Source organism: Suncus etruscus, chromosome 8, assembly GCF_024139225.1.
Source record: "Suncus etruscus isolate mSunEtr1 chromosome 8, mSunEtr1.pri.cur, whole genome shotgun sequence".
Classification (NCBI taxonomy): Eukaryota; Metazoa; Chordata; class Mammalia; order Eulipotyphla; family Soricidae; genus Suncus; species Suncus etruscus.
The window spans coordinates 5,001-20,542 of record NC_064855.1 but is presented as its reverse complement, the minus strand read 5'-3'; the positions used below and the strand labels follow the sequence as shown (position 1 = coordinate 20,542).

Sequence of the window (15,542 nt, the reverse complement as noted above, 5' to 3'; positions counted from 1 at the left end):
GCTGTTATCTTCTGAAGCTTTATCCCCACCTCATTCAACTCAGAACCGCCGGCTGAACAGGGTGGCCAATGTGTGCTCCGAGCTGGAGGAGAAAGATCTCATGCTTCATCCCTCCATCAGTCAGCCCCATAAAGGACTGACTTGCAACAGGGTTGCACTTCCGTTAATGAGGGGAAACTGTGCATGTCATTTCATTTCATTTTAGCACATAGTTCGTGTGCAGAGTGTTAAGTTTCAACTATTATTGTCACTGGCAGAGTGGTCCCTTCTGTACTCTATCTGTACTACTCCACAATTTGTGACAAGCTTCTTACCAATGTTCTTACCAGTGTTCTCCTGATTTTCATCTGTATTGTCTCTGGATATTCCAGCTATACTATATTATTTTTTATATATTTTTATATCCCACAGTGAGTGAGATTCTTCTATATCTGTTTTGTTCCCTATGACTCATTTCACTCAGCATAATACTCTCCATATCCTTCCATGTATAGACCAATGACTTCATTTTTCCTAACAGCTACATGGAATTCCAGTGCATCTACGTATCCAAAAGATTCTTTATCCACTCATCTGATCTTGGGCAATTGGGTTGTTTCCAGATCGTGGCTATTGTAAATAGTACTTACCAAGTGTGATTCGTGAGCACAGAGCCAGAGTAAATATGAGGATGGCTTGGTGGGGACCCCAAAAGTATATAAAATAATTAAAAGGAGAAACAAAGTCATTGATGTTTTAGTATATATATATATATATATATATATGTGTGTGTGTGTGTGTGTGTGTGTGTGTGTGTGTGTGTGTGTGTGCATATATATACATATATGTTTCAGCAATAGTGAGATGCTGTAAAAATCATTTTGGCAATGTTCAGGGGTTTCTCCTGGTCTGCATGCAGGAATGACTCTTGGCTGCCTCATGGGCCCTATGGGATGGCGAGGATTGAACTGTTTTGTTTTGGTTTGGTTTGGTTTGGTTTTGGTTTTGGTTTTTGAGTCACACCAGGCAGCGCTCAGGGGTTCCTCCTGGCTCTCTGCTCAGAAACCGCTCCCGGCAGGCTCGGAAGACCCTATGGGACGCCGGGATTCAAGCCACCGTCCTTCTGCATGCAAGGCAAAAGCCTTACCCCCATGCTCTCTCTCCGGCCCCTCTCTTGGGGTATTTTAACTGGCGAATAGGTGCGTTTTCTTTCGGTTCTGTGGGGGCCTGAGCCTGGCCTTCACACGGGTGGAGATGGGCTACACACTGGGCTCTAACTACGCACAGCGACGGGCGTGCTTCTTTTCTTTGAAAAGGGCCCTTCCGTCTCCGCCTCGGCCGAGATCGGCGTCTCCGACTCGGGCCCGGAAGGGGCCGGAACGGGCGGCGCTGGCCCTTTAAGGAGCCGGCCGGAAGCAGCTCGACGACACGCCCGGCGCCATCTTTCTTCCTCCGTAGCCACACGCTAGGGAAGGAAGCGCCTTTCTGCCTCCGTCTGTTCTGGGGGTCCCGGCGACCAGGGTCCCTCGAGGCACGATTTTCTCCCCGCCGCCCTTCGTCCGTCCGTCCGTCGAGGGGCCCCTCGGGGCGCCCGGGAGGGAGGGCGGGCGGGAGGCTGCGGGCAGAGCGTCTCTCTCTTCCTCTCCGTCTCCGTCTCCCTCTCTCCCGCCCTCGCCCTCGCCCTCTCTTCCTCTCCTCTCTCCCTCCCTCCCTTGCGCGCTCTCTCTCTCTCTCTCTCTCTCTCTCTCTCTCTCTCTCTCTCTCTCTCTCTCTCTCTCTCTCTCTCTCTCTCTCTCTCTCTCTCTCTCTCTCTCTCTTCCTCTCCGTCTCCCTCTCTCCCGCCCTCGCCCTCTCTCTTCCTCTCCTCTCTCCCTCTCTCTCCTCTCTCCCTCTCTCCCCCTCTCTCCTGTCTCCTCTCTCCCTCTCTCCTCTCCTCTCTCCCTCTTCCTCTCTTTCTCTCCTTTCTCTCCTCTCTCTCCCTCCTTGCGCTCTCTCTCTCCCCCCCTCTTCCCCCCCTCTCTCTTCTCTCCTCTCTCCCTTCCTCCCCCCTCCTCCCTCCCTCCCCGGGGTCCTTTTCCTGCCCAGGGCACCTGGGGGTTTCCGCAGTTGGTCCCCGGGGGCTCTGTGCTCAGTGCTCACGCCCAGAAGCAGGGAACCCCGCGCAAGCGAGCGCCCAACTCCACTACTGGCCAGTCCTATTCTTGGGGCCCTGAATTGGTGATGATTTCGCCAGAGAATGGATTTCTGCTTCTGTCACTTGCACAGCGCCTCCCCGTCTGTCTCCCCTTCTGTGAGCGGGTGGCCACAGGCCTTGGGTACCTTGGGAAGGAGGTTTTTATTCTCAGTTGGGAATTGGACGGAACAGTACTTTTGGCTGGGGAGTGTTGGGCCACACCCCGAAAGGTCAGGGGCACAGGTCCATCCCCAATTAGACCACTTGGCTCAGCTTCCTGCAGGGCCCACGCCCTCCCCTCTGCACTGTGCTCCCGCCCCCAGAGCTCTTGATCGGAAAAAGTAGAGAGCATGGAAGCAGGTCGCGTCGTGGTCCTGAGTAAGCGCTGTGGACATTAGATTGATTTTGTGGACAACACGCTACTTAGGCGCTTTCCACATGTTCCTCAGGGAGGAGCAGGTGGTGGATGCCAGGTTCAAATGTGCTGATCAGGGTTGGGATCCAACAAGACCCAGCGGGAAGCAGGTGGGCAGGGGCTGTGCTCATCTTGGTTGCTCAGGACTGTGACTTTTCTCCAGGACTTTGGCCTTGCTGCTGCACTTTAGGAATAATCCAGGTTGGAGAAGATGGGGTCTCACCTTCTAACATCCTGTCCCCAGGTAAGGGAACAGTGTGGGCTCTGAGAAGGACAAGGGAAGGGAAGGAGTGTAAGGCCCCCAGATGTTTTAGGCAGGAATTGGGGAGAGGTGTGGCAGCTGGCACTCCTTCAGGGGCCCTGGTCTCTGCAGTTTGTTGTCTGTTTCTTTTGTTGTTCTTTGTGTTTATTTTGGGAGCTACGCAGGTGTTGCTCAGACCTTCCTCCTGAATCAGTGTTCTTGAGTCACCCCTGCCAGTCTGAGATTGTATTAGATGCCAGGTTCCAGGGTTAAGCTTCTGGTAATATAATGTTGGTAAAGGAGTCCTTGATCCCAGGATTTCTGCCATACAATAACATTCCTCCCTCACCTGGAGAAAGGCTTTTTGATTTATTTCTAAGTTATGTCACCACGCTGAAAGGAAATTCTTCTGGCTCTGCACTCTGGAATCATATCTTTTATGACTGGTAACCTATGGAGTATCAGAGATTCAGCCTGGACAGCCCCATCTGAGGCAAGTGCTCAGTAAATTGTCTTGATGGTCCAGCACAGGGTTCTGTACTGTTTTTCTGTTACTCTTAGATGCCAGTACAATAATTGTACTCTACCCTAAGGTGTGATCTGATGATAGTATATTGGATTATTCTTTACCTGGTATTCTTTTCCCACCCTAGGGTGGGACTTGATTCTTGTTCATAAAAGCAGGGGTCTGAGGAAGGCAGAGGTTCATTCTTCCTCTTCTGCTGAGCTGCACTCCTTCTTAGGAGCAGAAAGCTTGGGTGGTTTGGATTCCTTGCTTGAGCACTGGATTTCTTGAACCCATTCCTGTACTTCTTCATTGTATGAATTATTTCCTGCGGGTCTTTACAACTGGAACTGTTCCCCCTGACCTAATTGGACAGGGGGATAGGAGCTGCCTTCCCTGCCTGGGAGCTCGGTGGAAATCAAACCTCAACCATCTCCTAGAGAACTGACCATTCACCAGGCTGATGCCTGGGTCCCTACCTCTGGGCTCCTGATGAAGAATTTTCTAAGTCTTAAGAACACAGCAAGGACCTTTCCTACACGTGCATTTTCCTGTGGGTTTTGTTTGGTTTTAGTTTTAGGTGCTTTGTGCTGTGCTGTGTCTGCTTTTCTGTTTTGCCTGGAATTTTGTGCCACATTGGTGGTGCTCAGGCTTTTCCTTGACTCTACACAGAGGGCTCTCTTCAGGTGACATAGGGGACACTAGCCTGTGCCTGGGATTGATCCATTCTGCACCCTCCCTGGCAGTGCTGCTCAAGACCCAGAGCATGCAGCTCAACTCTTTTGTCCTTCACTCTGCAGAGTCAGGCTCTGCAGCCACATTTGTCCTCAGTAAACCAGGTGTACTTCCATAGCCTCCTTGTCTGCCGTCCCATGACGCTGGTTCTAATTGGGAAACAGGAACAAAGGATCTTTCTGGAAGCCATAGTTACTGGGAATTGGGTCATATTCTTTTCTTGGGGAGGGGTCGAGCTTGGTCATACCTTTGGTGTTCAGAGTTTATTCCTGGCTCTGCACTCAGAAATTGCTCCTGGCAGGCTCAAGGGACCATATGGGATGCCAGGAATTGAAACAGGGTTTGTCTGGTGTTGACTACATGCAAGGCAAATGTCCTACTGCTGTGCTATTGCCCCAGCCTGTGTTGGATCATTTTGACCTGCACCAGCAAGAATTCGGGTGTGAACCATGAGTGCTGATATGCCCAAACTCAGGTTTGATTCACTCACTGGACCCTGAATTTACCTTTTCGCCATTTGTATCCTGGGCAGAGATGGGCTCTGGCAGCAGGAAGGGCTAGTGTGTTTTGGGGCCACATCCAGAGTTGCTGTTTTAGCTCCTTTGGCTTTGTAGTCTTGATTTCATCCACCAGTGCTCTGTGAATCTAATGCATGGATTGGCCCTGGGTGGTCTTTGTGCAAAGCAGCACCTCCAAGAACCTTCCTGAATACTGTCGGCATATCATTTTGGCTGATAAGGCTTTCTGGGAACCATCCCTTCTGGGTGTCCATGGAGAGAGGATGTGTAGGCTGGATGCTCGAAAGGGCGGATTGGAGAGGCCTGGAATCCCTCTAGGACTCTGAGGTATCCTATCTGACCCCCTCTTTGTGTGCTTAGAGCTTGGTGACCTTCCCTGATGTGGCCGTGAGCTTCTCCCCAGAAGAGTGGGCGTGCCTGGACGTTTCTCAGAAGAAGCTCTACAAAGATGTGATGCTGGAGACCTACGAGCACCTGCAGGCAGTAGGTGAGCGCTACCCTGGCCCTGGGTAGGTGCTGTGGGCTACAACCTGAGGTGACAGGGAGGTGCCTGGATCTGCAGGGATATGGGCTCAACAGTGGACATGACATGATTCTGCTGAGCTGAAGTTCAAGCCCTTCCCTACTATTATATTTTTGTTTTTAAAGTTTTTATTTATTTTGGTTTGGGGCCACACCCAGCAGCGCTCAGGGGCTAATCCTGGCTCTCCTCAGAAATATCTCCTGGCAGGCTAAGGGGACCACATGGGATGCTGGCAATCAAACCTGATTCTGTCCTAGGTTTGGCAAAAGCCCTATGGCTGTGCTATCTCTAGCTTTATTTCTCAGTTGAATCCAACTTTATATTTGTAAATGTCTTTTCAGTGACTAGCGATATACATTGTTTCACGGGTTTGCCATATCTGGGCCACAATGGATATGATCCCTGACTCTACATATGCTCTCCTAACAGTGTGCCCCCTGAGCAAAGAAAGACCCAAAGGTCGACCCTGAGTTTGGCCAAAAGTGATGTGATTTCATGAACTGGGTGATCTTAGCCTCTGGACTCTTTCAAGGATCATTCCTGATGGGTTTTAACATCATCTTAGTTGCTAGTGATGATCCCTGTGTTGTCTTTTTTATGGTCACATGTTCTCCTCTCTACTATTCTTTCAATCCTAATGAGATGCAAAATTTATAAGTGAGTTAATTTCTTTTCATTATTTCAACAGTTCCACTTGGTAGTAGATCCTGGGGTCTTCCCAGTGCTTACTGGGACATTGTTTTGGGCTGGTATCAAATCTGATGTTCCTGCATACAGATCATGTTAACCAATACATTGCATCCTTTCTCAGGTCACAGACAATTTGACTTTTTCATTTTTTTTGTGTTTGTATTACACAGGCATTCCAGTGTAGTAAGACATATTTTTTGAATGAAAGTTTTTCTATCTAGGGGATATATACACAGAAGAGGGATTTCCTAGTCATATGGCAGCTCAATTTTGAGGACAGTGAGAACCTTTCACACGGTTTTCCATAGAGGTTGGATCAGGCAGCATTCCCACGTGAAACGGAGGAGAGTTCCTTTCTGACCACAGTCCCCTAGCAGAGACTGTTCCCAGTAATTTTTGATATGTGCTATCTTCACTGGTGTAAGATGATATCTCATTGTTGTCTTGATATGGAATTCCCTAATGATAAGTGATTGTAAAATAAAATCCACAAGTTGTGAGATCACCCCTTGATTATATTTCTAAATCCCACTGAAGAGGTCTTAAGCAGAGTACTGGCAAAGAAATAGCCCAAGCTAGTCAGGTGAGAGTAATGGCTTCTTCTCTAGGTCTCTGCCAGAGCCCAAAATCAGAACTCTTTTATTAAACCAATTCCCAATATACCAATAGGGGGAAGGTTGAGAGTAATCCTGGAGGGCTTTGTATATCAAAAGAGAGATTTAAAGAAAAGAGGAAGATGGGGGAATGCCTTTTTGTTTTGAGTTAATAGCTGGGTGCCATGTCACAAATTCACCTTTCTGTTTAGAGCACAACAAAAATAGGAAAAGCTGGGGCCGGAGAGATAGCACAGCGGTAGCGCGTTTGCCTTGCAAGTGCTGACCCAGAACCAATGGTGGTTCGAGTCCCGGCATCCCATACGGTCCCCCGTGCCTGCCAGGAGTGATTTCTGAGCAGAGAGCCAGGAGTAACCCCTGAGCATCGCCGGGTGTGGCCCCAAAAGAAAAAAAAATAGGAAAAGCTATAACATCTGTTCTACTTTTCTCTGCCAGTCAGGAACTCTATATCAGAAGTTATAAAACTGGGTATTTTGCAATAGGCACAGTATAAGTTGGCTATAAAAGCACCAAAGGTCAGATTGTGCATACATATTCTCAAAACAATCCACTTATTTCATATCTTTGTTTTATGAATATCACAAAATTTTATTTCATAGACTTCTCTGAACATAAACATTAGAACCTTTCTGCAAATACACTGAACTTGAAAATGCTTAAGCATTCTTTTTTTTTAATTTTTTTATTTAAACAAATTTATTACATACGTGATTGTGTTTGGGTTTCAGTCATGTAAAGAACAACACCCATCACCAGTGCAACATTCCCATCACCAATGTTCCAAATCTCCCTCCTCCCCACCCAACCCCCGTCTGTATTCTAGACAAGCTTTCTATTTCCCTCGTATATTCTCATTATTAGTTATTTCTTTTCTTTTTTTTTTTTTTTCTTTTTTGGTTTTTGGGCCACACCTGGCGGTGCTCAGGGGTTACTCCTGGCTGTCTGCTCAGAAATAGCTCCTGGCAGGCACGGGGGACCATATGGGACACCAGGATTCGAACCAACCACCTTTGGTCCTGGATCGGCTGCTGGCAAGGCAAACACCACTGTGCTATCTCTCCGGTGATCATGTGATTTTTATCCTTCCTTTTACTGATGTGTATGATATTGATTTATTTGTGTATATTGATTCATCCTTGCATTTCTGAAATATAAGACCCACTTGGTCATGATTATAATCTTTTTGATGTGTTGTTGGATTTGGTCTGCTAAGATTTTGTTAAGGATTTTTGCATCTATGTTCATAGTGAGATTGGTAGGTAGTTTTCTTTCTTGGTAATACCTGTCAGCTTTGAGAATGAGTGTGATATTAGCCTCATAGAAGGAATTTGGGAAGATTCCCATCTTTTCGATATTTAGGATAGTCAGTGGTAACTCATCTCTAAATGTTTTATAAAATTCACCTGTAAACCCACCTAGTCCTGATGGGAATTTCTTAATTACTGTTTCAATTTCCTTATTTGTGATAGGCCTGTTTAGGCTTTTTACTTCCTCACTCGGTATTGGAAGATATTTTTCCAGAAATCTGTCCATTTCTTCTAGGTTCTCTAGCTTAAGTGACTACAGTTGTTCATAATAAACTCTTTTTTTTTTTGGATGGGGGCCACACCTGGCGGTGCTCAGGGGTTACTCCTGGCTGTCTGCTCAGAAATAGCTCCTGGCAAGCACGGGGACCATATGGGACAACGGGATTCGAACCAACCACCTTTGGTCCTGGATCGGCTGCTGGCAAGGCAAACACCGCTGTGCTATCTCTCCGGGCCCCATAATAAACTCTTATGATGCCTTGTATTTCTTGGGGTGCTGTTGTAATCTCTCCCCTTTCATTTCTGTTCCAATTTATTTGAATATTTCCCTTTTTTTCCTTGTGAGTCTTGCCAGCAGTTTGTCTGTCTTGTTTATTTAAAAAAAAAAAACAGTTCTTCCAGGTGCTGAAGAGATAGCATAGAAGTAAAGCGTTTGCCTTTCATGCAGAAGGTCATCAGTTCGAATCCCGGTGTCCCCCCCCCCAAATAAATAAATAAATAAATAAATAAATAAATAAATAAATAAATAAAATAAATTAAAAAAGCAGCTCCTGGTCTCATCAACTTTTGTGTTGTTTATATTGATCCTATATTGTTGATTTCTGCTCTGGTTATATTATTTCTTCTGCTTGTGTTTGGGTTCCTTTGCTGTTGGTTGTCCAGATATTTAAGGTGTCTCTTTAGGTTGTTGATTTTGTCTTTTTCTTTCCTCATATAGGCTTCTATTACTATGAGTTTTCCCTAATTACTGCTTTAGCTCTGTCCCATAGATTTAGTCAGTTTTTTTCTTCATCATCATTCATCTCAAGGAATCTCTTTATTCCTTGATTTCCTCTTTGATCCAAGTTTTTTTTTTTTAGCAGCTGTTTAGTTCCCAGGAGTTAGGTTTTCTCCACATCTTTTTACAATCGATCTTTTTTTTTTTTTTTTTTGGTTTTTGGGCCACACCCGGCGGTGGTCAGAGGTTACTCCTGGCTGTCTGCTCAGAAATAGCTCCTGGCAGGCATGGGGGACCATATGGGACACAGGGATTTGAATCAACAACCTTAGGTCCTGGATTGGCTGCTTGCAAGGCAAACACCGCTGTGCTATATCTCTCCGGGCCCTTTTACAATCAATCTTGATCTCTGTGGCATCATGGTCTGATATGGTGCTCGGTATAATTTTTATATTTGTGAGTTTATGTATGTTAAACTTGTGTCCTGAAATATCTCTGCTAGAGAAGTGTGGTTCTCCTCCTAACCCCCGACCAGCGGGGAAAAAGGGTTTTGAGAGCTGCCTCTTATTTGTGGGTCTGCTGGGCCAAGCCTATCTGAAGTGCCTGTGAAGGAATCTTAGAGAAGTTAGAGCAAACGAACCAAGTCTGGTGGCTGATCAAGGGTGATTTATTAGGCTCAAACAAGCAGTTATATAGTTTTGTTCAAGGAGGATGTGTCCCAAGACCATTGGTTACTTCAAACATACTTTTATTCAATTACATCTCAGATACGGGAACATAACCAAAAATGGGTACAGACACTTTACATTCAATTCTACGGGGCAATTAGGCATTGGTTAGTTCAAACAAGCTTTCCTACCAATCACATATCTGCAACAGGCATTCAGCAAAAAGGTAAAAAAGGGGGGAGCAAACTCAAGGCATCTGTTAACTATTAGCAAAGACTTCTTTGTCAAGCACAACTCAGGAAGAGGGGAGGAGGGGTTGGGAAAAACATAGCTAAAAGGTTGAAACTATATATTCTTAAACTATACAAGGAGATACCATCTGCATCCTGTCCCAGGCCCCCTGACCTTGTTAGCACAAGGGGCTAATTTTGTTGCAAGATTTTCTGTTAGCTCAGGGTCTAGACCTGCCAGATGTCACGTATGCAGCTCAGTGGAATTTTCCAGAGACAGAAGTTAAAGTTGATGGCCTTTATTTAGTGCAGGCTACAGCAGTCTCTTACAGAGAAGATTCCATGTGTGCTTGGATGTGTAGAAGAATGTGTGCGAAGAATGTGAATTCAGCTTTTTGAGGAGAAATGGTCCTGTATAGATCCATCAGTCCTACTTCTTCTAGTCTCTCATTTAGGGCTCTTATGTCTTTGCTAGTGTTCCAACTAGTGGATCTGTCTACCAGAGATAATGGTGTTGAAATCTCCCACTACTATCATATTTCCGTCCGTATGTTTTTCTAGGTTTGTGAGTAAAAGCCTTATATATTTCTCTGGCTCTACATTTGGTGCATAATGTTGATCAGGGTTAGTACTTCTTGGTCTATTCTTCCCCTGATCAATAAGTAGTGTCCATCTTTGTCTCTAAGTACTTTAGTAAGGTTAAATGCAGTTTGGTCTGATGTAAGTATGGCTGTCCCAGCTTCTGTTTGTTTTTTAGTAGCTTATATAATTATTTTCTATCCTTTTATTCTAAATTTTTGTCTATCCTGAACTTTGAAGTGTGTTTCCTGCAGGCAGCAGGTGGCTGGGCTTTATTTCCTGATATGAGCTGCTACTCTGTGCCTTTTGCTGGGAGAGTTTAGTCTGTTGACATTTATGGAAGCTATTGACAGATAGGACTCCTGTGCCATTATATTGTGTAGAGTTGTTGTTACGTTTGGGTATTTGATTAATGTAATTGTTCTTTGAGTAGTTCATTTAGAGTCAGTTGTTAGCATGAATTTTGCAAGCTCAATTTTGTTCGAGAATGTTTGTTAACCCTCCCTCTCACATAAATGAGAGTTTGCTCAGTAGTGAACTCTAGGTTGAAAGCTTCTTTCATTTAATACTTTGAATATGTCATTGCACTCCTTTTGCTTGGGTTGTTTTAAATGAGAGATCTGGTGATTCTTTAACTTTATTTAATTATTTATTTACTTATTTATTCATTTGACCACACCCTTCAGTGCTCAGGGACTACTCCTGGCTCTGCACTCAGAGATCTTCCCTGGCAGGCTGGGGAACCACATGTGATGCTAGGAATCGAACCAGGTCCCTCCCCAGTCGATCTACATGTAAGGCAAATGACGCTCAGGGGTTACTCCTGACTATGATCTCAGAATTTACCCCTGGCTTGGGGGGACCATATGGGACGCTGGGGGGCGAAACCGTGCTCCATCCTAGGTTAGCCGCGTGAAAGGCAAACACCCTACCACTTGCTCCACTGCTTCAGCTCCTCCCTGGTTTAATTCTTAGGTTCTTTTCTTTTTTTTTTTGGGGGGGGGGGCCACACCTGGCAGTGCTCAGGGGTTACTCCTGGCTGTTTGCTCAGAAATAGCTCCTGGCAGGGACGGGGGACCATATGGGACACCGGGATTCGAACCAACTACCTTTGGTCCTGTATCGGCTGCTTGCAAGGCAAACGCCGCTGTGTTATCTCTCTGGGCCCAGGTTCTTTTCTTTATACTTAAAGTTGTTCCAACTGTACTGCTTTAAAGAGTCCATCTCTCTCTCTCTCTCTCCCCCCCCCCTCTCTCTCTCTCTCTCTCTCCCCTCTCTCTCTCTCTCTCTCTCTCTCTCTCTCTCTCTCTGCCATTTGGATTACTATATGCTTTGCTGCTTTTCTGTTGGGGTCTATTTTGTTGGCACTGTTTTTGCCTCTGATTTGTATAGCAGCCTCTTTCCAGAGAGTTGAAATTTCTCTGTTGTTATCTCTCACTGGTTTTTCTTCTTTCACTTTTTCCTCCCACTGGTATTTCTTATCATTCGGAGATCATTTCTTTTGTCTTTGTTCAATAGGTACCTTACATTTTCTTCCAATGATTTGTCTGTCCTTTGTTTTTGTTTGTTTGTTTGTTTGTTTTTGTTTTGTTGTTTTTGGGTCACACCCGCAGCACTCAGGGGTTACTCCTGCTCTATGCTCAGAAATCACTCCTGGCAGACTCGGGGGACCATATGGGATGCCGGGATTCGAACCACCATCCTTCTGCGTGCAAGGCAAACACCCTATCCATGCTATCTCTCCAGGCCTGTCCTTTCTTTTTTGACTTCTTTATTAACGCTGGCTTGCATTTTGTATTCGACTTTTGTGACTTGCTAACATGTTTTCTATTTCCTTTAGTTCCATTTGTATGGATTCCGTCACCTTCTGAAAGAGTTCTTTGAATTGGTTGAATTGTTCGTCTATAGGTAGCTTATGTTAACCAGCTAGTAACTCCTTGGTTTCTGCTGCTGAAAACTTAAGTGTTGATTTTAGGTGCTCAACTATAAGGCTCAGGTGTTTTGGTGAATGTGGAAATTTGCCAGGATTTCTCTCCAAATCCCAACTACAGGTTCCTTAGTTTTCCCATTGTTCTTTGCATTTGGTGGGTTGGAATGCTGTAGTAGCAGGGTGTTTAAGAAAGTGATCATGGGCCAGGCGGTGGCGCTAGAGGTAAGGTGCCTGTCTTGCCTGCGCTAGCTTGGGATGGACCGCGGTTCGATCCCCCGGTGTTCCATATGGTCCCCCAAGCCGGGAGCGACTTCTGAGCACATAGCCAGGAGTAACCCCTGAGCGTCATGGGTGTGGCCCAAAAACAAACAAACAAAAAAAAAGTTATCTATTGGATGGATTGCATAAAAAGTGGCTAGTGGTATATCTGCTTTAGAGGTTATTTTCCTAAAACAAGTGAGATTATCTGAGTACAATAAAAAAAATTGCAAACTGATTCATTGGTTTGTTCAACTGGGCTTTTAGATGTGTATTTTCTACGAAAAAGAAGTGCTAGGTCCAATAAGCCAGGAAATATATGATGTACATTGAAATGTTCTTACACAAATGCACCAACATCCTTGTAGTTTAGGAAAAGGAGGGTTGGTGGGAGGGCCTAAAGGGTCCCTGTCTCCACTCTGACACAGACCAGAAATCCTGAAATGGCACAGGAGGGAAAAGGGATGAGGACCAGAAGCCTCCAGCCTCCTCTTTTTAAGATAACTTTGGGCTTTAGCAGTTCTTGGTTTTACTCCTGGCTTTTCACTCATTGCTCACTCCCAGAGGGTCTCAGGGAAGTACAGAGGGTGCCAAGGTCAAATGAAGATTGGCCATGTGTAAAACCAGTACTGACCTATTGCTCCCCCATTCCCTCTGTATTATCCAGTTCCCTCAATGAAACTCCTGTTCTCATCTCTGCAATAACCAACATGCATATGGTAGCAGCAATTCTGTTCTTCATTTGTTCTATGATGTGACCATTTTCATTAGGGAGCCAGACTCATGTATGGACTGCTGTGCCCTTCATTGTTTCTAACCCAAGATTGTCCTTCTGCAGCAGGGTATTTTGGGGTAAAGCCTGCGCTAATCACCTGGTTAGAAGGAGGAGTCCTGGAGAGGCTGCCACAAAGCCTGTTTGCCGGTGAGTGTGGAAAGAGCCTACTGGGCTCACAGTTTGGTTTGGATGTGGATTGTCATGGGCCTGTGTGAGATGGGGGCCCTGGGCTTGGGCCTTGGGACTCCCAAAGCATTGGTGCATGACCTCTTTTGCTCCTTTTCAATTCCCTTGTTGTTGAGTCCCAGAATAATCTGTAACTTTGCTATCTTGCCTTTGCTCTTTTGGTTCTGTGTCTGTGGGTGTTTAGAACAGATCCTGAGATTCCTTCACTCCCTGTTGTGCTCTCAGTGTGTTTGCACAGCCCCATGTCAGGGTGCCCTTCTCAGGTCCTCCTGTCTTTTTTTCTTTGCTCTCTTAATCATTATGGGGTTTTTGATATCCCCAAAGAAGTGATTTTCTCTCCTTTTATTTTGAAGGTCACTCAGTGATAATAATTAGGGTTAATCTTGGCCCCGTGCTTCAGAAATTACTCCTCATGGGCTTGGGGCACATTATGGCATGATGGAAGTTGAACTCAGGTCAGCCTCAAGGCAAACACACACCCCTCTGCTATGCTTTCTTCTAGCCCATTCAGAAATATATTTTTGTGTATATTTTAAACCATTTATGAGCAAGCCCAGCACAAAGCTAATGTAGATTTTGCCAAGCTCCTCACTATGGTGCTCCCAACCTGTCTTGCCTTTTCATATCAGCTTATTTAAAATCTGAAAACAACATGTATTCGCTCCACCTATGTTGCCGCTTCAACCAGGTTTCATTCAACTAATTTGTTTTAATAAATTTGTATTTAAGCACCATGTTTACAGAAATGTTCATAGTTGAGTTTTAGTCATAAATTGTATGCTGCCCTTCAACAATGCAACTTTCCTAGCATCAGTGTCCTCCATGTCCCTCCCCTGCAATACCCCACTCAGTCTAAGACTGGCACTCTGTTTCTCTTACATGATAGTTGTGCAGTTACTGCTCTGTGCTCACCACTCACTGTGGCAAGATTCTTATCAGGGGCTTGTCTTCGCAGTTCTCTGTCATAGTCTATTGTCTCTGGGTATTATTATCATACCGTCTTATTTTTCTTATATTCCACAGATGAGTTTGACTATTTTGGCTATCCCTTGTCCTCTGATTCATAATATGATGATAATTTCCATATCCATCCCCGTATAAGCCAATTTTATGATTTCTTTTTTTCTAATAGCTGCACACTATTCCATTGCGTAGCTGTACCACAGTTTCTTTAGCCACTTATCTGTTGTAGGCTCCTGGGTTGTTTCCCGATTCTGGCTAATGTGAATAGTGCTGCGGTGAACATAGTGTGAACGACATTTTTGCATTGTGTTTTGTGTTCCTAGGATCTATATCTAGGAGTGGTACTAAGGATTATATGGGGGCTCAGTTTCCACTTTCTTTAGCCATATCCATGTTTTTCAGAAAGGCTTGCCTAGACAGCATTCTCACCAGCAGTGAGGCTTCTTTTCTCTCTCCATACATGCCATGCTGGTTGTTCTCACTGTTTCGCAGAGGAGGTGCAGTGCAAGTGGAAGCTGCAGACACCTCTGGGTGTGGCCACAAAATCCAACCAAAAAGAAAAACCCATCAGACTATTTAGGAGCGTGAAGATTTTGTCTTGCTTTATCAACAAAATAAGGAAAGCTAGGGGAACAGACTTTAGCACAAGATAGAGCTATGGTTCAGACAGCCTTGTCAATATCTACTCTGACCCAAACCTTTCTTTCAGCAGAACTCAAGCCAGAAATCCATCCTTGTCCCTTCTGCTCTCTTACCTTCTCCAATCAGAACTCCCTCAGTCATCACATGAAACAAAGTCATCCCTCTTGGATCCTCTTGGAAACATCTGCAAGAAAGCCCCCTCAATCAGAGAATTCCCGTCCACGTGATCAGAACCAATGGTGCCAGCATTCGAAGAATGACACATTTGAAAGTCAAAAGCATGAAGAAAGCTCCATACATTTGGCTAGTAGGATGAAGCATAGAAGAAATTCAATAATGTTTCCTAGACTATTGAGCAGCCAAGTAGCTAGCGCTGGTAGACAGATGACAATGGAGGAAGACATTAACACAGGCCTGAAAGAAAATCCAAAGGTAGTTTCAGAGATAGACTTGCCAATAATTTTAAGAGACAAGTATGTAAGGCCTGAGAAAGGATCAAATATCATCACACATCAAATGACTCACACAGGAGAGAAGCCCCTTGTTTATAGAGTGTGTGGACGAGGCTTTGGTCAGAGGTCAGTTCTTATCAGACACCAGAGGATGCACACAGGGGAAAAGCCCCATATTTGCAGGGAGTGTGGGCATAGCTTCAGTGTGAGGTTAAGTCTCAT

The 15,542-nt window shown here is 45.1% G+C and overlaps 1 protein-coding gene across 1 annotated transcript in view; it reads left to right on the top strand.

Moving 5' to 3' along the window:
• Positions 1 to 15,525, top strand: part of LOC126016392 (zinc finger protein 133-like) — a gene marked incomplete at its 3' end in the record, with an annotated part of 67,001 nt that extends 51,476 nt beyond the window's left edge. Inside the window, exon 5 of the mRNA XM_049778965.1 lies at positions 15,447 to 15,525. Within this exon, the coding sequence (XP_049634922.1) occupies positions 15,447 to 15,525 (79 nt within the window). The remainder of the gene's footprint in view (positions 1 to 15,446) is intronic.
• Positions 15,526 to 15,542: the final 17 nt, after the last annotated feature.